Source organism: Dermacentor variabilis, chromosome 4 (genome assembly GCF_050947875.1).
Source record: "Dermacentor variabilis isolate Ectoservices chromosome 4, ASM5094787v1, whole genome shotgun sequence".
Taxonomy (NCBI): Eukaryota; Metazoa; Arthropoda; class Arachnida; order Ixodida; family Ixodidae; genus Dermacentor; species Dermacentor variabilis.
In genome coordinates, this window is record NC_134571.1 from 68,123,554 (window position 1) to 68,151,215 (window position 27,662).

The 27,662-nt window shown below is 43.6% G+C and overlaps 1 protein-coding gene across 4 annotated transcripts in view; it reads right to left on the minus strand.

Moving 5' to 3' along the window:
• The window catches only part of LOC142579307 (pumilio homolog 1-like), a 101,431-nt gene extending 84,143 nt beyond the window's left edge, over positions 1-17,288 (minus strand). Inside the window, exons 1-5 of one of the 4 annotated variants that reach the window (XM_075689371.1) lie at positions 17,053-17,288; positions 16,547-16,654; positions 9,476-9,550; positions 7,999-8,131; positions 5,297-5,496 (exon numbers count right to left, since the gene is read on the minus strand). In XM_075689371.1, coding sequence (XP_075545486.1) covers positions 5,297-5,496; positions 7,999-8,131; positions 9,476-9,550; positions 16,547-16,645 — 507 coding nt within the window. In that variant the 5' untranslated portion in view covers positions 16,646-16,654; positions 17,053-17,288. Of the gene's footprint in view, positions 1-5,296; positions 5,497-7,998; positions 8,211-9,475; positions 9,551-16,280; positions 16,371-16,546; positions 16,758-17,052 lie in introns of those variants that run through there. The other 3 variants (XM_075689370.1, XM_075689373.1, XM_075689372.1) reach the window with 3 other exon arrangements.
• Positions 17,289-27,662: the final 10,374 nt, after the last annotated feature.

Consider the following 27,662-nt stretch of genomic DNA (forward strand, 5'->3'; position numbering starts at 1 on the left):
TCCCGCTAATTCACACTGAAATTCGCACCACCACCGATAATTTGAACTCCACACCATCGTGGATGGGGAGAGTGCTAATGCGCGAGAGCATGTTGGCGACGCTGGCGTCACCACGCACCTATGCTCTTTCCATCTGCGGCACTTTTTTTCTCTTTTTTTCGTGTTGCATCTTGGAGGGCGCCGAGCGTCACAAGGTAATGTCTGACATGTGGCGGCCATGACGTTTGTTGGTGCTCGCAGTACCAATACGCATAGCCTTTGAGATTTGTGGCTATTACTCAAAGGAAAGCATTGCTGGGATACATGTTTGGACGCCATATATACCGTATTTACACGGTTGCAAGTCGACCTTTTTCTTAAAATTTGAAAATCTGAAGTGGGGGGGGTCGGCTTACAATCAAAACTAAAACATGGCACCGAAGAAAAAAAGAAAAAAATGAGACCAACGGGTTATCAGGGGAGCTACTACAACGTAGTTCTAATTTTACGTCTGCTCTACGGCCCCACCCGTAGCTTTCTGCTATCCCACGCGTTTGTTAGCTTTTCGGAAGGGTTTTTCAACATTTTTGAGAGTTTTGCAGCGCACACAGCTCTCAATGGGTTGTCAATAGTTCATGAAAGAGCCGCCGTTCTATTTGCGGCGGCACCCTCAGAACAGCGGCACTTGCGAGGAGTACCGATAGTTCATGGAAGACCAGACACCTCTCGCAGCTTGAGTGTTTCTGCTCTCTTTAGTTTCATGCGTTCGATTTTAGGCCAGATTTTACTGCCGGCCACATGCTACTTTCGTGCTTCCTCAGTCGTCATGAGTGCTCCTAGTCCATTAAACATTCGGCGCTTGTTCACAGCGGCGTTGAAGAGGGCTGCCATCCTTTACGCTGAAGAAACAAGTAACTGCGCAGCAGGCCGCAAGTTCGATGTTTCTGAACGGGTAGCGCGAGAGTGGCGACGGCAGCAAAGCAAAATTTTCACTTGTGATGGCTAGCAAAGAGGTTTCCGTGGGCCGAAGTCGGGATGCTTTTCGAAGCTGTAGGCCAAGCTTGCGGCGTATGACGCCGAAGTGCATGATCGGTCCCTGCCAGTGACGTGCGACATGGTCATGAGACAAGCCTGGATCTTCGCCTTTTAAGGACCTGCTCCGCTGTGAGTACGAGTGGCTGGCGGCAGAAGACCACGAACTTATGCCAACCGGACATGTCAAAAGAGCCTCCCTGATGGCTCTGTGTGGCTGGGTGCTTTCGGCGTGGACTTATGTATACAAATGCGGAATTTCGCTGCACAGCGACATGCTTCGGGACCATAGCAGCAATGACGATGGCAGCACTAGTGAGGAGTAGTAGTCCCGCGACCATGCCAGCTACTAATAAATTTTCGTTACAGAATGCAGCCGCGGGTATGCTCTTTTTTTTTTCCTGTCACACGTGATATGGGGGGGGGGGGGGGGGGGGTTTGACTTACATTCGAGTTGACTTACAGTCATGTAAATATGGTACATATAGTGGCACTCTGAAACGTACAGCCGGTGCAGCTACGAAAGTACAACGGAGACCAATGTGGCAGCACAATGTGGTGCCTTTCACGAGTGCATTTTAGAGTGCAGCTCTTGTTCCTGCAGCGAGCATTGGCAGTGCAAAGGTGCGTTCATAGTTCCCAATGTTTTCAGCGCGCGTCGCTTGTGGTCAGTCACGCTACGCCGCTTGCGCTGCACAAGCTGAAAAGCCACCCCCTCTAGACTTCGACGCACGCACAATCGGCTGCTCTCTTTGGAGCATGCGCAGAATGATCCCCAACCCACGCTCTGCTTTGAACGGCTGTCTGCGTACGACGACGAAGTGGCGTGGGCACATTGGGCGCATAGTGGGTCGTCGCAGTCGGCGCAGATGGAACAAAAGCAATCTCGACGTCGGGCCTGCATTGGCCATGTCCCTTTACGGTGGCTGCACCAGAGCTTCGAACTACATATATGCCTTACAAGAGCGATTTTTTCTGGGTTTTATTAGCTCGAATTTTGTATAATTCCAATTTTCGCAGCATCCCCGCGGAATTTGAATTTTACTTTATCGTGAGACAAACCCGGTACGCCCGTATTGTAAACGAAACCTGTAGAAACTGCGAGAGGAAATCAACCCAGCACGCCTTTGCCTACCTTCTTCCGCGACGCTTCGCCTTGTTTCTTCTTCCCTACTTCGCTCAACGCCACCTAGACTTTCCTCTAGGTTGCATTGCTTTGTCGCGCTCCTGCATACTTTCACTAGCTCGGAGCCTGCAGTGATGACCTGTGAGGCGCCAGATGCCTGTTTTAAGTCCCTAGTGAACTTTTTCCAGCAGCACAAAGGCACACAAGGATGTTTAAAGTCATTAGGTTAAGATGACATTAATTGTGGCTGCTCGCCGATTTGTACAGAAACACTGTGGGGATGCGTGACTCTCACGCCTCCCCTGAGATCTAGTTTTCCCACATAGCTCATCTCCTGCAATCCCGCTTCGCCGCGTGGCCTGCGTGACGCCCGCGGCAGTCGATGTGGTTGGGGTGCAGTGCGAGAGATGGCGCGAGTGTTGCGCTGCTAATTAGCTGCTAACGCCGCCGACAGGCGAAGGGACTTGGGCGCCGAGAGACAGGCACTTCCGCTCTTTCCCGGCGGGTCGGCGAACTGCGCGGACATTCCGCGCGCGCTGCGACCATGCTTCTGCGAGACTGTCTCGCGTGGCCGCCTTCGAACGTGCCACCATTCGCGTGACCGTACACGCGAACGACCAGGCGTTGGGATCCAGCATTGGGCGAACATATTCGCTCGCTTCCGGTCGCGGTGAGTCGGACTTCTGGATTTGTCGCGCGCCCATCGGCATGTTTTGTGGGTAGCAACTCGGCTAGCAGGCATGAAAGGTGCAATAAATGCCCTTGTGACTGTTTGCACTACTGTGTTGTCGTTCCTTTGTCCCAAGAGTACGGAGGAGAACCCCATATCTCCCACAACACCAAACATCCATCACAGACTTTCAGTACCATTTGAAAACAGTTTTCTATTAAATTCAGCTAAATAAATGCTTTTTATGACATTTTTCCCCTTTCTACTTCATTCACCATTTCAAAGTAAGATAATTGGATGCATATGCCAATTATTCTTCTGATAAGACAAAAAAATTTTCACGGACACTAAAAGCAAATAATAAGTCAAGCTAAAGTGATAGATTAATGCTCGGGAATCTCTGAGGCGCCAATATTATCGCAAACAGAGCCTTAATCATCGAGAAATTGAAATAAATACAGGACATGATTAGAGGCTCCCCCAGGACATTCAAATACTTGCCCAATGACGAGAGCACTCCTCACTTAAAATTCTATCACTAGTACTCAACCACTCATTGCAATAAACATCCTTGTATGTGCAGTGGAACCCCGTTCATATGTTTTTCACCGGACCGAGGAAAAAAAACGTAACAGCTGGGAAAACGCAACAGTGAGGAAAGTTAATATTTGGGGTTTTACGTGCCAAAACCACTTTCTGATTATGAGGCACGCCGTAGTGGAGGACTCCGGAAATTTTGACCACCTGGGGTTCTTTAACGTGCACCTAAATCTAAGCACACGGGTGTTTTCGCATTTCGCCCCCATCGACATGCGGCCGCCGTGACCGGGATTCGATCCCGCGACCTCGTGCTCAGCAGCCCAACACCATAGCCACAGTGAGGGAAGTTCCGAAAATCAATGAAAAAAAGTGCAGCTTCAACTATAGACAATTTATTTCCACAGAGTGCACTTAGACCTTAAAGAAGTCCAGAATGGTGGCTTGCCGTTTCTTTCGCTCGCCAGAAATCGCCGCACGTTTCTCAATAGCCTGGAAGGCCGCATTGCTGTCAGCGTCGCTGTGAGGTGCGACGTACCTGTGGAGGAGGTCCAGAGCCACGACGGCTTCTCTAAAGCTAGGATATGGCAACTCCCCGGCATCATGCGGCTCGTGCTCCTCGTCGTCGCCGCGCCATGGCAATGGCAATGGACGAAGGAATATCCGCGGGAAATTTTGCCCTCTTTGGCGTAATCATGCTAATGTGCTAACGATTGTTTAGTATTGCTGCGGAACGCGCGCGTCCGAGCAGCCCGGTTGCGTGCAGCACGGCGTGGTTTCGTGAGAAATGTAAACAAGAGAGGAGAGCTGGCCCGATAGGTGGAGCAATGCCATGAGCAACGCCAACTTCCGGCTTCCCTTTAGCTATAGCTTCACAAAGAGTGACGTCAGGGCCTCTCCTGAGTGTCCTTCCTGCGTGAGTCGACCCGTCCAACAAACCATGCGGTGACCGTAATCACAGTGACAGTGAGAGCATTTTTCACGTATGGCCATCTATTGGCGGCCTCTCGAACTGGCGTGCGGCTTCTTGCAACCAGTTCCATAGCCAAGCTAGGCCAAGCCCGGTCAAAACTCGTCAAAAACCAAAATGGCGGTTGGAGCGCGTTGCCTATTTTAGCCCAGGCGGGTTCGGGTTGCGACGCATCATGCGGAAACGTTTTCACAGCTACTACGTAACAGCGGGGTTCCTTATACATTGGATCCTATGGAAGCTATGCCGGGACCAGATGAAAACGACGTAGCAGCCGGGAAAACGCAGCAGTGAGGAACGTAACAGCGGGGTTCTACTGTATTACAAGATGGAACAAAATGCTACTTGTCCATTTCTATTTCATTTTTCAGAAAAAAGGACTTATTGAATCTACGAAAGGTTTCACTTTAACTCGCCTCCACGCCACCCACGCTTTCGCATTTTAGTTTCGTTATCGCGTAGTGCTGCACTGATTTTGCTGGCTCGCGAAACTCGCACAAACTGCACATAGCAAAGAATTCAAGTTCCATGTGATGTCGCGGAATGCCTGAACGGTGTACTCCACTTGACCAAAAAGCAGTTGCAGCGGTGAATCTACCGCACTGTCTTGGCTCGGTACTACTGTCTGTCAGGCACTGAAGGCACTATTTGCCTTTAGTGTCCCTTTAAAGGGAGTCTACCGTATTTACATTGCTAGATGGTTGGTAGCCACCAGAGATATAATCACTGCAGGCAGGCTGTAGGCAGGCGAGTGTCCCCCCCTTAACGCAGCTGGTAGCCAGTGCTATCAAAATACCCTCAGCTTTCGCTTCCTTCCCTTTCACTTCTAGGAAAAGCAGCCAGCTTTTCAGATGGCACAAGGTATCTGCCACTTAGACCCAGAATGCCTCCAAATACGGTGCACTTGGATTCAGAGCATTACAGCAAACATCTGAAGATCCAATAACAAAGCACAACCAGCGAGGTAAGAGATGATGCTCACCGGGGGTCCAACATGCATGCGGCCAACCATGCGCGAGTCGAGATCCTTGATGGTGGGCGAGCTCCCCAGCACGTACTCAACCATCTTGACACCCAGGCCCGAGGTCTCAGAGGAGCGTGGCGACAACATGGAGGCACCCTCGCTGCCAGGGTAGGAACCACTTCGTCGCTGAACCATGATCGGCTGTGACACGGCATGCTCTGCACGAGTACAAAGGCCTCACACTCAGCATGGTGCTATTTTTTTTACAAGGTTCAAGAAATCACACAATAGCCAGTAGCTAGATCAGTTTCGTGTATCTTTTCCGTGCATAATTCCGTACCAACTAGCTCCATTCCACATACTTCTGATATCCACAGTAGTGTGTACAGTCGAACCCACTTATAAGAATATTCAGGTGCCACGAAAATTCCATTGTTATAACTGATAATTGTTATAACCGGGTTACATGAAAAAATCAAAATAGCAGGATGGCAGAGCTGTTGTGAGAAAACTATAATGGCGGGGAGGCCAGTGCCCCTCCCCACCACCTTCCTCCATCCAGCTGCTGATTGTATTCACTTGTTTAACTGCTTCCTGGGCCCTCCGATTGCATGTAACAAGCCGCGGCTCTCGGCGTTAAAGAATGGCACTGCTATAACAACTGCAAAGAGGTGTCACGGGTGCCAAGCGATATGCGAGGACCGCCGAGGCATCGCTTTGGTGGCCCCACAAGAGGCCTCTTAAAAATTTCGCGAACGCTGCCGCGGCAGCCTATCAGCTTGAGAAATACAGAAGAAACGCCCAGGTGGGATTGTTACAAGCATGTCGACTTTTACTTCTCACTGGTTTGCCTGAGAAAACCCTACGTCCCTCAGCCTTGCATGCTTTACGTGAAGCTTGCAGACATCCTTCTCCAAGGCATCCAGGTGCTCCATGTAGTGCAGAGGAAGGTTACTCGCGGAAACGAAGCCCCGGAGCGACTGCATCATCTACCGCGTCATCGCTGCTGTATTCGCCGTCGCTATTTGATGCAAGCACGTTCGTGACGATCACCTCATCGGTTAGAAGCACTTAGTTTCCAAATCTACAGCATGTGTGCTTTCTTTTCACCAGTAACGTCGTGCATTGCTGATGATCAGCGGGCAGATCAGCCATCTTCCGTTTCGGCGGCGAGAAACAGCGTGGCCAGAAGCAATTTCGACGCAAATAACGAAGACCAACGCGCGCAATTAAGCTGTGTGCAGAACTGCGCTGAATGAGGAGCCAGCGAGCAACCTGCGAGCAGCGCAGTTGGCGAGGTTCATTCGTGTTTCGGAGGGTGGGGCAGCATAGAGCTGTGGGCGCAGCCAAGCTGTGCGTGCAGCTCATCCGTGTTGAGAGGGGGGGGGGGGAAGGGCGACAAGAGAGAGGCACGTTGAGATGACTAGAAAATTAGCATGCGGCGGCTGTTGGAGCAGCGGCCCATCGTGCAGCAGCTCTGTGTATTGTAGTAAGCGGGTTATTTCACCATGGAAAACATACAAAAGTTGAGGGTGCAGCAGCTTCTCATTGTTATAACCGATATATTGTTAGAACAGGTATCGTTATAAGCAGGTTTGACTGTATAAAGTACTCTGACCACTGATGACACAGCATAAAAAACAAACAGCCAGCCCATTTTTCATAATTTGACAAAACTACATTTATTTAATCATGCACAAATGACTTCTTTTGTGCCAATAAACCCTGCAGTTCACAAGAACCTTGAGCAGAAATCAACTTCCAGCATAGGCATCAATCACAATGCCCTATAGCACCAAAGGTCATCTGTTAATGCCTCAGCACAACAGCTGCACATTGCATCTACAGCCATTAAAATGAGAAAACAGAACCGAATTACACGTTTACACAATTTTTTTTTTCGTGCTCTCTAATTTCAACACACTGAAAGTGGTTCTTCTGGTACTGCTGGGGTGGAAGCAGCCAGTGGTGTTCCGAAGCAGCTCTGAGAGCAGAAATTTTCCATTTTGAAGTAGAAGGTATGCACTTTGAAGTAGCTTGATAAAGCTCAACATGAGTGAGAGTTCCCTGTTGAATAATAGTTTGCACTTCTTTCACATATAATAGGAACATTCTGCATGTTTCATACAAAAATGTCCCCTAATTTACTGTAGTCAGATCATCTCATTAGTAGACAATCGATCCAAATCGTCTACAGCCAAGCGCCACCATGTACATTTCAATGCGTGCCGTCGACTGCCTATCCACATTAATGCGGCAAAGATGCTGCCACTTATAGCTCGATCTTGGGGTCAATAGCACAAGAACACTCAATTATCCCAATTTCATTGTGGCCAAGTTACAATGCCGCACCAAACGCACTCCAGGTGCTGCAGCTCGAACGAACTGCCTAGGTTTGGATTCCAGGACTAAACGCTAGCCAACACATGGCCACAGCTGGTTGGTTGTCACCAAACATGCCTGTCCCGCTAAATTTAGCGACTTCATTCAAAATTCATGCTTTGGAGCAGGCTGGCGCAGTTCGAAGGTTTCGCATGCTTCCACACTGCTATTTACAACATGGCTAACCATAACCGAGGGCCTTTCACCTAACTCTGCATAAGCAACACTGCAAATCATCTCAACCAAGCAATACTGGGTGCACAACAATTCTGCACAAGCTTTGAACAGACGGCAGAGTTGCCACTGTCAAGAACGAAGAGGTGGCACAGGAAGCATACCAGAGGTGCTGGCATGGCCGCCAGTGCTCCATGTGGGGTCCCTCCACTGGTCTCCCAGGAAGAGGCCCTTGCTGTCCTCGGGCTTGGGGCCCGTCTCCTCCAGCGACCACAGCTTCTTGGTCGATGCGGGGATCTGCACGCCACACGAGGCTACAGTGTCACCACCACGCGACACCTCCATTCCCACTCCCTCACAGTGCAGCTGCCGGCAGCTGCGTCACAAAGCAAGGCGGAAGGCCAGAGGTCTGCTGTCAACATGGCACCAGGCCCTAGCAAAACACTACCTGAAATGGGGACTCAACATGACAGAGCCAGGTTATCTGCAACTGACCTGATTGTGCGCGTGCAAGCGCGCATGTCTCACTGCAGGTTCATAAATAAAGCACCAAGTAGTGAACTCTGCAAGGGGGAACACGGATCTTAGGAAGTCGAAAACAGAAAAATTCTACTTTTAAAACTGACATTTGTGAAACATCTCTTTTTATGCACTAATCCTTAACGTTTCTCACTTCATGGATTAATACTTCGATGGAAAAACCAATTTGTAGCACACCTACATGGTGAATCTGAGCCAAAATTTACACTAATATGGTGCTTTTTCCACAACACACAGACGCAGTTGCACACACGTTGTCGTGCTCATCTTGGTCTCGTTTGAAAGAGCGGCCCCTCATCTACAATTTCCTATTACCGCTGGCTGTCGTTGCTCATTGGATTTTTAGAGAAAAGCATGTCGAGCGGTCGCATTGGCTGGCAGCACATGTGACAGCCAAAAACCATCCGTTTTGATTGGCCAAGGGGCATTCCTGCAACTGCTTCATGCATTGGTGCACACGCACGCACACACCATTTTTATTATATGTAGTCGTCGCAATGTGCAGCTCTGGCTCTACAAGTGAAGCAGTTACACTATGCATAAATTTGGGAGCAAGTGTGGTCGCTACTGACTGAGAACTTCAATAAGTGCCTTACGAATCTGGACATCCAGGACACCGGACAGCCCGTGTTCAGTGGTGCAGTTGCCTAGCCCGCCAAGACAGGCTTAACATACACAAGACCAGAGAACCAGTCAGCTGCCAACAGCATTATGGACAGTGGCCAGGTGCACAACCCACAAATCTTGCAGCCACATCAGCTAGAACATGACCAGAAAAATCAGAAGCGAGACTAGTTGACATATGACATTACAGAAGCTATGAGTACTTTCAAGTGCAGACTACAATGTGCCAATTAGCACTCACAGGTTTGAGACAACTGGGTGGTCATCACAGCTAATGCAGGAACATAGCATAACTGCTTTCTTTTAGGATAAGTGAAATGTCTGTGGCTTCTACGACTTTCAATTTCCTCAAGCCAAGTGCACCAGATGCCCCTGCACAATGGTAATAATAGCCTTGCACAACACTAAGCACTACTCAACACAAATGCAAGACTCAATTAACCAGCCGTGCAAAGCCCAATTTACAGAAAAACTCACCTCTAGTTGATGACTAGTTTCTAAGGCCAAGGCCTGAAAGTCCGTCTCCAGTTCTGGTGCTTCTGTGCCACGGGCCTGCAGCCAAAAGAAAATGGGAAGGGTGGAAAATCAATACAGAGAGAGGCCAGATCCTCACAAAGCCGGGCTGTCCAAACTGAGAGTGATGGACGAATCGCAATCACAAAAAGGGCGCTTAGCACGGGCTTAAAAGGAAGCTTAAGCTCGGGCCCAACTCCGACGCATCCTATTCAAGTATATGTAAAATGCAAAAACATTTTTCTGATATAACCCCTCAACCGATTTTAATGAAATTCATTACATTTGAGAGAGAAAGTTAAATTCTAGTAACTGTTGGAAGCGGAATTTCGATTTAGGGCCTGAATTTTGTTGAAAGATTTTCCAAAAATTTTGAAATTTGAAAAAAAGAAAGAATAAATAGAAGCATGAAGTTTACAAATTAATATATCTCTATCAGGGACAGATATGACGGTTCTGTAAACTGCATCCATTACATCATTCAAAGCGGACAAATTTGATATGACAATTTATATATTACGTGAATTTGTTACATTGTGTGCAAGGGTTCTACAAAAGCTGTATTACCATGTTACACAATTTTTTGAGATTTATGTATAAAATATCAATTTTGTGTGCTTTAGATGTACTATGAGATGCAAATAACAGAATTGTGATATCATTTTTCATTGCTGAGTTAAGGAATTGTAAACTTGATAGTTTCGTATTCTGAAAATTTGCAATTTTCGCCAATTTTTAACAAAAATATGACGACCTCAATCGAAACTTGGAAGCCAACAGTCAGATTTAAAGTTTTTCATTTAAATTCAACAAACGTCGTCAAGTTTGGTGCAGTGGTAGCCGAGAAAAATGAATTCTCCTTTTACATGCATTTAGAGAGGAGCACTCGAGATGAAGCTTCGTTTTAACACAACCTCAGAGCTTCTGTCGGCAGCTCCCAGCAATATCAGACTGGCAGTGAGAAAAGTAAAAACTGGTGACTTAAACCTAATTCATGCTAAATATACAAGTGCAGTACCGTAACTAAAGGTAATTTTGAGGGCAAGCAAAAGCTTTTTGCAAGAATAACCGATGATCGAGTGTACAATGTCTCAAAATACGTTGGCAGCAACGTGGAAGCTACAGCTAGCATCATTCAATGAGGTGCACTATCTTGTAAACGCGCTATGTCCCACTGCCATGGAGCATCGTCTCCTCTTCAAAATGCATAGCATAGCCTGAAGATGATCCACCAATGGTAAAATTTCCACTCATCTTGCACAATTCAGTGCAAGGAAGATAAAAAGACATGTCGAGTCAATGCCTTTAGGCAAATTTATGCGCCCTCAGTTGGGTGAGCAATGTGTAAGCTTACAGCACACAAGCTGGAGATGCAGGCACATTCTTTGGTTAAGCCTAGAAAAATATTTAGAAACAATAAGTTTCATGACTTTCTCACGCTGTCTTGTGGCACTAGACAAATTAGTATGAAGCCCTGCGGGGTCAATTTTCGTTAAATGAACGCGTTTAGCGCTAGTGGTGGCATTGGTGAAATGCTGCGGACAGTTAAATATATTACTTTCTTTTAATACATCTCAGATTTCTACATCATGCACCACCTGTATGTACTGGACAGTAATAAGGAGAGAGATTCTCATGTGACCTCTTGTACATTTTGCGCATGCAAAACTGCATGGAAGTAGTTAAAGCACATTCTTTCCATCGGCTTTTTGAGAATTGACATGAATTTGATCTGAACCATTGTCATCCCCAATGATGAAATCCACTTGTTAAGTACACTTCAAATAGTGCTAGTTTGCCATAAAATTCATGCCAATCATGTACCACCCTATGTTACACTTTCCTCTCTGTGTTTAAGCAATGAAAAACTGTTTTTATAATGTCAAACCATGAGAAGATTATTATTTTCTCTACGTACATAGAGAGGCTACCTTTCACATTTGAGAGTGGTATTGAAACAAAACAAGAAAAAGAAGAGAGGGGGATAAAGTGAGAGAGTTTGTACCTTACTAGTTGGTAAAAAGAACAGACTTGAAAAGCCATTATGTCACTGAGCTGTCTTCGATTCTGAGGAGCATATGACAAGTAAACATAGCTGTACAATGAAAAATGCACAATACCACGAAGATTATAATCAGAACTATGTTTTAGTGCGCAGTCCCAAACGCTGTGCACAGGCTCATAGCCTTGGCTGAGCTGCCAAAAAATTGCAAGATAGAGTATAGAAGCTATGCAAGTCCAACCTTCAAATTCGAGTAAAACCTGAAGCTACAAGTGCACCTCCTAAAAACAGCACAGAGAGCAAAGTATAAGGCTGCCTTTAGTATGCAATGACCATCATCAGAAAGCTGCTTTTATCACGCTTTGCTGCTACTGTCTGAAAAATTAACCTTGCATTATAATCCGAATTGATAGCATGTTTGCGGTGAAAGTCATGATGAGGCAGACCCAAGCTGGCATGGTAGAAGAAAAAGACAATGCACTGGTTTTATGAAAATAGTTAATGAACACGTCAGCATGGCCAAAAGAGGTTAAAGGTGGCATGTACAAGTTTTGTTGACAGTACATGCAGAATGGCATGCACTGCTCAAAGAACTTGGCTCTAATGTTGCAGAACTCAGGAGTGGTAGCAGCGATAGTGATACACTGCCCCTGCTGTTTCTCTGCTACTTATTTTCCCATGTGCTTCACATTTCAAGCCACAACATCAGTGACTTGTACAAATATAGCTCCTTCCATTCATAATTAGTGCATCTAAGGATAACTACATACAAATACTGTTCAGAAGTGATGCCCCAATGAACTCCAAAGAGCTTTTAAGCATACAAATGTTTGTGTTAACGTGCTAGTGAAGCATGATTTGAAAAACAAAAAAGTGCCATATCTATTAAAAAAGCTCAGCAACAGTAGATTAAACGTTCGTGCAGATGAGAAACAACCTTTTAAGTTTTTTTTTATCCCCCCCCCCCACCTTTAGCCTCCTTCAATGATTTGCCAGTGCTATGGCACTTTTTTTTTATTTTATTAATACAGGAGGTCGCACCTGTGGTTTCCAACTTTAACACATCCTATTTTATGTATACATACTGTCGCATTTATGATAAAGATTAAGTACATCAATAATTGTGCAAGTTTCACTACAGATCTTGACAGGAAGCTGGCACGACAGGATAAACTTAGCCATGAAAAAATTCAACAGTGATGCTTTACAAAAGACTGCACCTCAATGAACTCTCAATGGGCTCTCCACTGAAAAGTTGTGCAAGATAGGTAAATGAGGCCACTGTACAAATCACACTTGGTCGTCATCCGACTAGGAAAGTTTTTTTTACATTTGTGGCTACCCTATATTCTTACATATGTTACCTTGCCATTGCAAGGCAGAACAGAAATGCTTGCTTTTAATTAAGCATTTTGTCTTCTCATCCTGTAAATGTTACAGGGAATCGAAGTGGGCAAACAACCTTCCAAACATGAAAAGGAGAGCAATCAATAGTGTCTGTGTGTTTCAATAACGACTTCACAGTTTAAGCTCACGAGGATGCACTTTCCTGCCTCATGACAACAGTAAGCAAACGTGTTGCAAGCAAAACTCCATGGCTGAAAAATATCACAAGAGGACTCTAGACTACCCTGAGTCATGCCAAAAGAGAAGAATAAAAACTCAGTTTCAGGCTTTTATGCAGTTTCCATGTACAGAAAGCAAACTCCCTCAGCTTGCATATAAAGGTTTACTTTTGCAACATTTAATTAGTGCTACAGCTGCGAATTGGCAAAATGGCTAGAGCTGCAAAAGCAGCCACCTCTATAACACAGTTTTTCTGTAGATAATTACATAGGAAACGCAGCCAGCAAATAATTTCACCACTTTTCTTAGTACATTTATTAGCACTTCTCTTTTTTTTCTTAGTACTTTATTTCAACTGATCTACTGTTATGTTGCTTATGCGGATTGTAGAACTTTAAGCTGCAAGCCATGGTTTTGAAACATTCAGCTGTCATGGTGCATCAAATATGACAGCAGCAATTACTGTACTCCCACAATCTTACGCGTCTTTCATTGCTTCAAGAGCACATTCTGGTGAAAGCTGCATATGTAGACCTATTAAAAGAAGTGTTATGAAGAGAGATTGTACAGGTTAAGAAATATACCTCTTGCTACGTGCAGAACACAAGTGCTAAACAACAGGATGAAGAGGAGGACACAGACCACAGACCGCACTGTGTCCTTTTCTTCGCCCTGTCGTTTAGCACTGTTTTCTGCTCGTAATCATGAACCAAGCAGCTCAAATGCATACACTTCTCACTTTGATGTAAAATTCTGACAGGTAATTTAACACAACATTATTTAATTACGCTCAATTGTTTACATTGATTCTATAGGACACCTGTTTACCAATTGCAGGAAATAAAAGGCTAACGCATGGTAATCAGGACATCTGTTCAGCGTGTGATGAAGCTGCATACTTGTTCGTGTGTCCTTCCATCAATTATGGAAGCATAATATTGACAAGTAAAATTCAGTGACAGATATTGGTTACAGAAGTGTACACCTGCAGCTGACACATTTTGGAAAGTCCCTAAGTACCCTTGTGTTCCTACAGACACTAGTAATGGCATCAATGAATTATACATGCTGTAAATTTAAAGATCCCATTAAGATCCATGGGCCACCACATATATACTGTGGTTACCATGACAATGACAAAGAGTTTTTCATATACAAACACTATACTTTGTTTGTCACCTAAATTGTGAATGCTTCATTCTGCAATCAAACTTAAAAAAAAAAAAAAGACAGCACAACACACCAGCATAAGCGAGGTAATTTCATGCTTACATGAACAAATTCAGGTAGCATAAAGGAACACTGGTGCCAATTCTTGTATGGCTGCTCATCCAAAATTTATAGAAATTTCGCACACACACAGAACACTGAAAGAGCAAAATTATCTGAAGTCACTTGAAATGCAAGCATTGGTGCCTGGCTCTCTACAGCCACACAGGAAGCTATGCTAGACATAAAGGTCAGCAACGACTCTCTTTACATAAATTATGAATGCATAATAATGACAAGTTAAACAATGATGCTGAACCATCTAAAAAGTTACAGAAGCAGGTGTACATGTGCTAAACCTTTAAGTCAAATACGGCATGCAGTAGACTCCATAAAGACATGTGTAAGCATACTTCCAAATTTCTATACTCGGCTTACTTTTACTGAAATACAAGAATACCAGTCTCGACCACTCAAGGATGAGCCAGATGTTCACGACGGCACAAGTCGCCACACAACATATCACTTGGATACAACAGAAATTCTATTGTTCCTCTTCTTATGCAAAAGGTAAAGCATAAAAAAACGATTAGCAAAGACCCCTTGTTCATAAAGGTCACTGGCCTGTCTTAAACAATTGCAGCAAAATATCAAGTCATCTATGTTTTCAGCAAGATGTTTATAGCATATTATAATAGCCCCTTCAATATAAACAGAAATTTCTAGCCGTGCATTATTCAGCTGCCCAGTTTCATTGTAAAATATGGTAAAATAAAAAGTATGTATGGCATGTCATATTTTGTTGATCTGTTGAAATGCGTTCAAGGTCACCAAGCAACTAGACTTCCAGCTTGTTCTATTATCTGCAGTTATGCACTGCAACGTGAATAATATGGCAAACATGTCTAGCCTATCAGGAGTCTCAGTCAGCACAACCAATTACAAAGCATCAAGCGTTGCATCACTGCAGCCCCATTCTATGATCCATTTAATTTAATAATGGCTTAAGCGCACCAAGATGGCTGGACAATCATCTGAATCACGTTGTTTGTTCGTACAATGTTCACACGCACTTCCTAGCCGCAGGAGCATCCGAATCCAATATCAAAAAAATGTGTAGCAGTCAAGAACTAAATATAGGTGCATGACACACCGCGTTTGGCCACTGACCATGTCGGCCAAGTTACGAACACTCACGAGCCCGTTCTACGAAATTTTAGCAGCAAGTTTTCATACTTCGCTGCGAAAGACCGATGAAATTAAGCAAGACCTAGTTGTAAATGACCAGTACTTCTCGATTTTGACTGTCGTAACAAGGGTACCGGCCCACGAATTCGCCAACGCATGGCATGGTGAACGACTGACGTAGTTTTGGTCACTTCTTCTTCTACATCGGTTAGAAGCTTCAACCGAGTCCGTGGCTGCCGCTTGCCGCGAATCCCGCGATCGTGCTGCCGATTTGCATGTATCGGGAAGGTAAAAGCGATGCTCTCGCGCGGGTGTAGGTTAGGCTTACCGGTGGCAAACAAGAAGCAACGCCACGGCACTGACAGCGTAACAACACCATCGCGACACACAGGACAACGGGAAGGTTGTCATCGCTAAATAAGGATTAACCAGGCAGCTCCGGCGGTGTTACAAAACAGCCCCTCGCTCCTGCGCCGACACCTCGATTTCTATTTTTGTTTTTTTCCCTCCTGCAAACGGCGAGTCCTGAAACACGACACCGGATGAGGGAGCGAAGCTCTGATAATTCAATCACTTAATTTTTAAAGGGCCCAGACTTCACTTAAAATGAAATAGGTTGGTTCCATGGGCTAGACCTGGTTTTGTTTCGGCGCAACTTTTCTGGACGGCTACTGAACCAATGACATCGGCGCAAGGACGAGCGCTTCGTCGCGTTTAATCAAGTAGCGACTAAGGTGAAGTCAGTAACTACTGCCTCAGGCGCTTAGAGACAATGTCTACTTATGATTGAGCAAGATTACTAGCCTGTCTGTACAGGATAAGCAGTTCATTAGTCACGATCACAATAAACAAAACACGGTGCGTGCGTAGGCCTACCACGGCGACGAGGAATGCAAGTGGTGAAGTGAAAGCCAGGCTAAGGGGAGACGGGCGCGTATCGGCACGAGCAAGCACGCGCTTTAAGAAGCACACACACGAATGATGCACGTCGTGTTCACGACGCTCACGCGAGGGATCGCGCACGCGCAGCGCTGGCAGATCGACTAGCAGTCGGGAGGAACAGCACTTACTTCGAGTACGCTGTCGTCGCCTAATGCCCAGCGGGATTGCTTGTTGTAGTTTTGGAAATCCGGGTCACTTTGTGGGCGCTGGAAGAAGTATCCGACCATTGCATCGTCCTGCGATCGAGTAGCCCCATGCCTCACATTAGACACGGGGTTCATTTCTTGGCCGTTGGCGAGCATTGCTGCTGGTCCTGTTGCTCAAACCACTTCATTCACGCTGCAAACAAGGACCATTAAAAACCGTCGCTATTAAACCCGCACCACAAAACACAGAGCAACATAACAGCCTCACTGGTACACGAAGCAATGCTCCGCAGCAAAAGTTACGCACAGCAACTTCTTTCATAAGACAATGCAGTCATGGCGACTACAAAAACATGCAGGGGCTCTGCGGGGAGTGTCCACAGTTTCGTGAAAACAGTTACACTGCAAACGAACGGAAGCGGACGCTTCGTCAAGGTAGTCAGAACTTTATTTTTCGGGTACGAAAGCTGTATCGTCAAATTATTTACCTGGATGGAGTGGATTTGAGGGACCGATTGTAGATGCCTCAAAACATGGCGGACGACATGTTAAAAACTGCAATGTAGCATGGGTAAACAGTGACGTCTTATTACGTCATCAGACACCAAAATCATAAAAACTTTTTTTCTGGCCCTTTAAATGCCTTAAGGAAGTATGCGCGACAGCTCTGACCAGTTCAATGAAACACGCGTTTTCGAAAGCCTCGACTGCAAGAGGGCACTTCGACGCTTCACCTCTCGTGGTAGCTCCGGTAGCTTTCTTCGTGAAGTCCAGCAAGCGCGGTGCCTCCGGAAATGAAAGAATAGGCGGGAATGGTCATGCCATTTAAAAAAAAAAAAAAAAAAAAAAAAAGAAGGTCGCGAGTTTCCTACTGCCTTGATTTCGAATATAGTGTTTAGCATTGTGTTACTGCTCAGTAGAGCCTTACGCAAGTTGACAGTGGCTGCAGTAGCACAGTGGCGACTTCATCATGCAACTGCGGCCGAGATCACGGGTTCCACTGTCGTAGGTTTGGAAAGGGAGAAAATTGCAGAGCACACGAAGTCTTGTACTTCTATGCACAATAAGGAAGCAGAGATATCGTTCATTAATCCCCATCGGTCAATCACTGTATCTCGTAGCCGAGATGACGCACACTTTCGAACACTTCGCAGGAAGTTCACCCAAGCAATCGAATTCTTGGTGGGCGTTTCCAGCACCGATACTAAAGATAATTTTTTTTTTCTTTCGACGTAGAATTTTCTGTTACAGTGTCATCAACGGCCCATTTGAGTGCAGTGAATTCAATTACAGATTCTACTTTAAGAATCTCGTACTGCCAGACTTTATCATATGCAATGGAAGGCGAGCTCTATAGTTATACCGGTGTCACAAGGGACAATTTCGATCGCGATCGAGCCCGATCGGGACAAAATTTCTCCATTGCGATTGCTTCATTTGTGCAGGTTGAGGAAGAGAGCCAATCGCGATAGCGATATTCGATCCGGGTTGGGTCCAATCGCGATCGAAATGTGCCCCGCGTGACACCGGTATACTGACAATCCTATAAGTACCACTTAATAGCCGAGCAAAAAAAAAAAAAAAAAAAAAGAAAGTTAATGTTTTTCTTCTTGTTATGCAATTGAAACAAGAATTTAAACCGGTGAAAAAAAAAAGTTCTAAATATATGTTGCATGTGGACACCAACATCATTGTGCATAAAAGCAAAAAAGAATCATGAACATAAAAACAAGGTAAAATTTAGTTTACAGTGTTTTCTTCTAAAAATGTTGCATTTATTCCCTTGTTTGTGCACTGCTGATTAATTCAAGTCCCCGTCCTACTATGGCCACTATGTCAAGAAAATAAAACCATGTACGCTTTCTAGTTAGACATCCCACATTCCCTTGTCTAGCACCAAATCCTGCTAAGTTCATAATTGTGACACAGCAACAAAAAATAAGCCTTCTTGACTGCTGGCATTTAAAATGCACAGAGAGATATGCTCGCAAATTCAGGCCCATCCTTGGAAGTCTTATTGTGAAACATTCGCTGGACAAACTACTCTTTCTTGCCACCCAAAAGGGTAAAGGACAATAGTGCATTCAAGCTTTCTACCTCAAAGAAATTCTGCACTCCACTTCCCGTGGTTGTCTTTATGAAAACGAAATAAAGAGGTTTTAATGCTTCAAGAAGTATGTTTCCACATCTCGCAAACACAAACACACTCACAAAAATAAGGTGGGGAGAGAGCAAGATACAAGCACCAGAATTAGTTACCTGTCGCACATATTCTTTCTAATGCTCTCTTGTCCGGCATTTGAACTGGAAGCAGACGAGTAATTCAATAATAGAATCATAAGGTAAACTTTGGTGGTGCATGTCACTATGTTGCATAGTCACTAAACCTCAACAGCACGCAAACTACCGTTGAAGTGAACAGGTACGTGTGAAGCATCAGAGAATTTCCTTCCACGCCAAGGGTGCAAGGCCCAAGCTTTGAAGTGACCACACTGCGGCAGGCCATACTGGTTTGATTCTTCAGCAACTGTGCAGTGAATTGGCACTGCTTTTGCCAACACTCGCGAGGTAGGACACCTCCAAAGTGCAAACTACATCTGTGAGTTGCGATAACAGTGAAATGCATTGTATTAGCTGTAAAACAATAGCAGAGTGTGACAAGAAAATGATGCAGTTTTAATCTGAATGTCCAACAACTTTATTCAGAATTACAATACCTTATCACACGTAATCTGCAACATGAGCAAGGCATTGCAAGGCACTTAAATGCAGCATGCGTGACTTTAATATGCATGCTCACAGTTGGACCGCAAAATACTGAATAAGGCACAAAACAACTTTTGAACACAAGAGTGCCATTCAAAAAGGGAAAGAAAAGACTATAAAACACTAGGAAATAAAACAAACTCAAGTTTCATCATACAGGAATATAAATTTGCACATGTTGGAGATAAAAAAAACTACAAGGTGAAAAAGTGCTAATGGCAATGTTGCATAGAATTTGCATACAAAACTTGGCACTAGTACATTGTGACTCAAGCTAAAGAAACAGCTAACAAATATGTTCAAGAATGCTTAAAAACAGGCCAGCAATTGCTTGACACAGGCAGAAGTCTTATAAATTGAAACAGTTAAGCCCATTAATGCTCTTCAGGATTGATATGGTACTCCAAACAAGTAGTCAACATTGAGAGAATCAAAGGCCAACTACAACAAAATCTTGTCTCGCATAAAAATCCAAGCTTCAGATAGTATAAATGCAGAGCAGCTGCTGTGAGACATTTTAAGTTTGAAATACGAATGGATGCATCACAAAAAGGCTCACAAATGCAGACATTTTTGATGCCAAAAGTGAAAAACACGACAGCATTACCACTCGCCAGAAGTGTCGCACTATTCGAAGCCCACTACTCCTCAACATGACTTGCAAGATTAGGCGCCACTCTCAGCTGCTTGCAGAACACTGTGAAACCTCGGAGGCGACATGTTTGTCCTTCGTAACAATTGCCAACTGCCAAATGTACGCATAGTCTGCTCAGGTGCTGCTTAGTGGCTGCCAAGAGGAAAACTAGCCAATAACCAGCCCTGCAGTTTTGCCAAGATTGCTTCAGTAGTATAAAAAAATTAGTACCAATTTAGCCAAACTGAAATTTTCTTGCAGGTAACCCTTAAGAGGAAGCTTTAGCTCGCAAGCTCCTATCTTAATACATGAGAAAGGAAAGACAGTTTCTTTTTTGACAACCACTGCACCAAGTTTGATTAGCTTTGTTGCAGTTAAAAGAAAAAGTTAAAATATAATGACAGTTGGTAGCGAGTTTTTGATTTAGATCGTCAATGTTCTTATATTGTTGAAAATAGCAAATTTTCAGAAAACGAGACTAACAAGTTTACAACTCAGCAACTCTGCAATGAAAAACAATATTGCAATTCTGTAAATTTCATCTAATAGTATATTCAAAGCAGATAAATTTGATGCATTATACATGGCTCTTAAGTACGCTGCTAATATGTAAGTAGCACTTTTGCAAACCCTTTGTAAACAATGTAACAGATTTATGTAAGGTATAAATTATTATATCAAATTTGTCTGCTTTGGATGTTCTGACGGATGCAATTTACAGAACTGCAATATCTCTTTTTGTTGCAGAGTTGTGGATTTGTAAACATTGTGCTTTCATGTTTCCCAACCTTACCAATTTTCGACAACTTTTGTAAAAACCTCAGGGCCCTAACTCAAAATTCTGCTTCCAACAGTCACTAGAATTATAATTTTTCTCATAAATGCCGTCATTTTCATTAAAATTGGCCCAGGGGTTATCTAAGAAAAGCGTTTACATGTATTTAAATAGGTGGTGGCGGAGTTAGGGCAGGCTTGCCACGACAGCATTGGGTCGCGGCAAGCCTAGTACATTGTCATCGAAGAAAGTTTAGAACAAATACCATTTTTATATTCGGACACATGCAAAAAGCAGAAATGTTCTCACTGTGTGATTTCTGAACTGATTCAAATGAACTCTGCAGTACTTAAAAGCTGAAAATGCACCAATTAATAAGGGCAAAATTTTTGTTTAGGCTATCAACACTTTAGAAAAAAAAAATTGAAGAAGCTAAAGAAAACCGAGAAGTGCAATAGCTCTGCAAGAGGCTTGGGATAAAGTGTTTAAACAAATCAGCTTGTTAACTTTTTGCAAGTATTTGGTACATTTTCGTTGCACGAGATTTACAATGTAGTTTTACAACATAGTGGTACAATGTAGAACCACGTATCAGATGCCAATCTTGTCCACTTTAGCGCACCAACAGGTGTATGTTACAATATCTGTATTTTTGTGTGTGTGTGTGAAGATACAGAGCTGTAAACATTATTTTGAATCAGTTTATAAAGATTGCCATCTTTCATAAATTCTTAAAAATTGGTTTAAATTGGAAGAATTCCTGGGTTTCACAAGTATTCATACAAAAAAAATTAGAGCTGGGCCATAGCTAGACGTTTGAATTAAGTTTGCTCACATTTCACAATAACGTGAACACGCAGAACATATTCCTCAACTCATGACATCTGCACTGAGCTGTTAACAATCATTCATGTGAGTAAACTAAGCATAGACATACTGCATGCCGCACCTTTAATTACTAATTTTCATTTTGCTCAAATAACTGCGGAAATAAATGACAATAACGCATGAACACTGTAGTGCAGTAGCATAGGTCTCTTGCTGCATTGCTACAGAGCTTGCTACACAGTACTTCCCAAGTTATGACAGGGAAATGTCTCTCAAAAAGCATCCGCTGCGCCTACAAATTGCACGTCAAGTGCAGAGCGGCAACAATGGCACATACAGTTGACTCGTGCCGATTCAAATTTCTAAGGACTGTTGATTCAAATAGCTAAGAACCACCAATTCTTGTTCAAGCTATCTGAAGTTGAATAAAATGAAGTCCAGAACAGTACCGCAGGTTAAGATCACACAAAGGCATGCACGCACAAAATAACGTACAACACCGGCCACCACCGGGTTCCATAGTATTGAAGAGAACACAACAGAGTCGCCGTGCATGCACACTAGGGCTACTGATCTACGAGTGTGCCTACAGAGTGCCAGTTAACCAGAAGCCAAAATTTACTCCAAGCAGTTAACAAATCCACCAACACAATGGGCTAACCAAAAACTGTGCAACCGAATTGCTGACACCTACATATAGTGGTACCAGCCAACATGAAAATCAGCCTGAACAACAAACCTAAGTGTGCTTCAGCTATCCATGTTTTAGGAATGGGCCCCAATTGACTGCTTCCAGCCCAGTTTGTTCTCCCAGAGAATCTGAAAGTCTGAGGTAACCAAAAGAACTTGCTTGAATAAGCTGTTCTATCCAGTTGCCATGATTTCACTACATGCCGATTCGAAGCTCCGAAATCAAGAAAGGACAATTCAGAAGCAACTGGATTCTGACAACCAGTGTAGTCCGATGGCAGCATAACAGTGCATGATCATCTCATGCTTGGAGACTGAAGCACTGCACAAACAATCTTTTATTAGGCTGAACACCCCAAGGAGCTAACATGACTGCATCCATTCACGTGTGCAATTTAGAAGCTTGACCTGTCTAATACTGAGTGTTTTACAAAATGCCATAAGATGTGGGAGTCTACTTCCCAAGTTGAAAGACATACATTTGGAGAAAACAAAGGTAAAGATGCATTTGTCATTGTGATAGCAATTGTATGAATCAAGGCATGTTTGCACTGTTGGCACCGCCACTGCGCTCTTGTGGTATCGACAGTGCATGCACAACCTGCACGCAGAGGTTTAGAAGGTTTTCAGAGATACGAGAGATTCGCGGTGCACTTTGCTGGAAAAACGGTGACGCCACATGGACACACCCTCAAGCTTCGCTCGATTAGATATGCAGCGAAGCCAAGGCAGACTTCTGCCTTCTGCTCCTGGCATGATTATTGTGTGAACAAACAGTAGCTTTCCTCTTGAGGAACAAATGCCAATGAATTTCCACTGGTCTCGCTTCATGTGCCATCAAGGTGCGGCACTTGCCGCACTACTGCTGTTCGAGCCATGTGAGGTCAAGTCATTTCTAAATTCACTGAAAACATAATGGGCTAACTAAAAATTTGAGACCTGTTTGAATTAACCATTATGTTGACTTATGTGAGCTTCAATTATCACAAGTCGGATGTGCATTTATGTGGCCCACATATGGTCCCCGTAAAACTGTGTGACCATGCCCAACAGCAAGGAAAGAGTTATTCCGGTATTTTACGGTTACTGCTAATGAACAATGTTATGATTACACAAAGAAAAAGCATGGAAAGAAGGCTGAGCCGTCCAGCACAACAGCAAACACAAATAAACAAACAGGTACATCACAACTTAACAATGCCGATGTGAAATCAAAATCAATGACGTACACAAGCAAAGTTATTACAAAGGCAATTTTGCCACAGAGCTTAAGGCACAAATCAAGTTGTATGTTTAACCCTTCCTTGTCCAAATTTTGCTATTAATGTAACCCATTCATAGTCTGAACATTCGGCCATTAAAAGAGAGAGGGTAGAATTTGTTCAAATACCCAGCAGAAATTTTCACCACATGTCAAAGACTTCTGTCACGAATTCAGTAGTGTAGACAGCTTATGTTTCTTCAAACTTCTGTTCAACATTATATCACTGCGAAGAAAACTATTTTAAAGCTACTTAACTTGTAACATGCCTTAGGCAGTGAGCACAAATATGTGGTGCACGAGAATAGCCTAAGCGTGATAAAACATATGGGTAAATATGTGGGTAAACATGTGTGAAATTTGAAGGAGAACTATCTTATCTGAGACACTAATCCAACAAATTACATAACTGCAGTTGGTGGCCCTCGTTTCTCAAATTAGCATTGGCCTGTCTTTCTCTGTGTTGGATATTTCTTGTAAAGCATTACCATTACTAAAGGAATCGCATGACCAGAAAGGGTTAAACAGCCAGCAAAAACAAACAGTAGGAACCTCAGAAGAATGACAACACAGAATGGAACTTGGTACCTTGCAACAATCCCCTAAACATTTCTCCATGTCCCAGCTTGTTTGATGTTGCAACGTTTTCCATTGTAAAATCTGTATAGAGTATTATTGCAGTAAGGAACGCAGGAGGAAAGAATAGAGTATTCTAAGGTGCAGAAGCAATACCTACAGAGTACACTTAGCTAGACAGCAAAATTTCCTGCAGTTTACGCACACACATAAAAAGAAACTGTGAAAGGCTGTTACATACCTCCATAATCTACAACCAATAGGCAGAGTAGTGGTAACAAAAACAATGGCTCAAGAGGCTGTTAATCAAAATAAGATGTCTAGTTTATGCAGATAGTATTAAAACACAGAACACATCATACAATGTGTATGCTTCAAGCAACAAAAGGTTTGCAGCATTAGTTTTGGTGAAAAAAATACACACGCACAACAATGCCATATAAAAGTTAAATGCCTGTACTTTGTCGTACTTTGTCAAGACGTGTGAACATCTTTTCGCCTTTTGAAAAAGAGGTCAAGCCTTTCTAATCACTTCGAAAATGAAAGCAAACTAACATTACACACTCTCATTGCCTGAAAGGCGTAGCTTTGAAAGCACTGCATGAGTAGTTTTGCAACGTTGAAATTGCCAAAAATTTTTTAAAAAGCATGAAACTGTGATTAAATGGTACAATATTTAATCTATTCTTCTTCTTTGAAAACATGCCACATAGTTGATGCCTCTTCAGTGAAATTTCTCAACATTGCAGCTTCATGCCCCATGCAGTGAGCAGTTCAAGCAAACCACTCCAATAACTCTGTATTGGAAGCAAGAACGTAATAAGGAACTAGTAAAGCTCATAAAATGCATTACTTGAGTGCATATACCTATAGCCTAGTAAAAACAAACACACATAATGTAAATACATTTCACTAGCACTTGAATACAGATGGTCCCTTGCACAGCAGGAAACAATTAGTGATGGACATCAATGACCTAAAATGAAGGGCCTTGACAGTGGCATGGCATTTCACACTGTTCATTATACAGTACAACTAATTTTACTAAATCTTTCAAATTAAATGTTGAAAAGGTTTGAGACAAGTGCAATAAGGGACCATGCACTCATTTAATAACAAAGACAGGCATTGAATAATATGAGTTTAACCTGGCCCAATTAAGCCTTCATCAGAATGTTGCCGCCAAGGCTGGAGAATAAAATTTGCAACCTTGCACTCCCAGAACACCACAGCCACTAAGCGGCCACAACGAGCCTAACCTAAGCACTTACGATGCTGATGAAAATGTTTAGTACCCAGATTCATTGCCCTGCTCCACTAAGTGCACAAAGTAAGTGCCAAGGACTTGCAGAAGAGAAAATGATGGCTGATGACGACTCTAATTGCACCCCTTGTAATATTAAGTATCTGCATACCTTTTATTTCTTTAACTAACAATACCATGCAAAAAAATTTTGCGAGTTTTTGTAATCCCACAGTGGGCACAGAGTTCTGTGCCAAGATCTGAATGTGTTATAAAGTAACAAACTCAGGGTTGTGATCTGGTCAGTTTCCCAATGAGACGGCCAGTTCTTCCCTCACAGTGCTGGCAGTCAGTTCTAGCCCTACATCGGCACGCCATTTACCGGCTTTCCGGTTCTCACTAAATCAGCACATTATGAACTGTGTTGGAAGCACTCAGCCAGGCATTCATGGCAAGCCAATTCATTCCCAATTCCTTAAACATTTCACTGTCATATTATCCGAAGTTGAGAGACTGAACCATACATCCTTTCATTGCATTTTTCTTCCAAGCTTTCACAAATTAGTCAAAACTAGTCCTCTCTATGTTTCTCTCCAATACGTCGTCTTGGTGATCGCCCACTGTTAGCGCTTGTTGCGCTAGCTGGCACAACTCTGCATATCGCCCCTTTTTTGTTTTAAAGATGCTTGTAACTTTTTTTTAGATATGTACTTTACACAAAAAACATGCCCCACCCTCCCTCTTCCTACTTCTTTGTGCTGGTTTATGTTTTCAGCAAAGGTGGCAGCCCTAAGTGAACTCTGTGGTGTACAACAGTCAAAATCAAAATCTGACTGCACTCTTGAATTTGTTCATGTCATCTAAACACGAAGAAAACATTCTGTTTCTGCTTGCAAGCTGGCTCTACAGAATGATTATGAGGCTACTAACAGAATGTTAATAGTGTCCCGGCTAACAGGCTGTAACTTAGGATGTGCTACGATACTTGCACTAATCAGCAGGAATAAGATGTTTAAGTATGCTTTTGGGCTATGCACTTGAACCTGTGAACAGCCTCGCTTCCATGCAGCTGCTTGGCATTAATCATTTAAAGCACAATGTTCTGCAGTCAGTGAAGTCATAGTTAACAAGAGAAAGAGACCAAAAGGAAAAGGCAGGGAGGTTAACCAGGCTGAGCCAGGTTGGCTACCCTGCACTGGGGAAGGGGGAGCAGTTAAGTCAAAGGGTACAGTTGACTAAAAGTGACGCACACAGTCTGTACGCTTTTGAAAACAACTGTATATTTAGACACTATTGGTATACCATGTGTTTGGTAGGGGTTTACAGTAGAACCTCGTTCATAGAATCCCAATTTGTACAACTTCCTGGGGGCAAGATTCGCGATCTACAACACAAAAAGTTACCCAATAGTTACGCTTATTTTTTACTGGTTAATAAATTCCCGAAAAACGTTATCTTTAGGCACCAATGTTCAGTACATCACCAAACAGCAATTGTATGATGCATTCTCCAGCCGCTAAATCCCTTGTGAACAAGAAAAGGCGCGAGGTGCACAATCAAGAGCAGTAGGTGCCCGCCACGGCTGTTTCCCAGCAGTGCTTGCCCGCCTGTGCCACATGAAAATGCCAGCACGCACTCAGTTTCCTTCTTGCTACCAGCCAACCTCCTCCAGGGTTGCCACACGTCACATTCACAGCTATTGCCAGCAATGCTATTGTGATAAACATTTTGTTTCATAACAGGTTTGGCAAAGCACCATCAGAAGTTACTGCAGACTTTTAATAGGCGATAACCCAAATGCGCCACCGAGCCATTTCCTGCAGTAGGCAGGCGTGAAGTGAGCAAAGCTGCCAACTCAGGCCAAATTCGAGCTTAAACGTAAGCTTGCGGCAAGAATGCCAACGTGTGTCTTATGCTGTAATGATTCTAGCTACGTTTCACATTGTGTATATGTCAGCTACAGCAGTCTAGCAAATTTTACCGACTTTGGGTCATACATTCTCCTGGTTAGCATGTTTTTTCTCGTCTTTTTCCTAAATGTACGAACGAAGTTCTACTGTACATATAAGATTAAATAGTGTGGTACCTACGTCATTTATGATATTTTGGCTCTCTATTCGTTTGGTACACAGACTTCTTAAAAACTTTGGGCTAAAGAAGGAGTGAGACAAACCTCGTACAAATGAAAACTTGCTGAATACACTGAATGACTCCAAGGCGTCAGAGGTGCATCACTGTTTCACACATCTACAATATATATGTAGTGGTAGGAAAGCATTATATTGGTCCCATAGCAACATAAACAAGCTTTGCAAGAACCCCTGC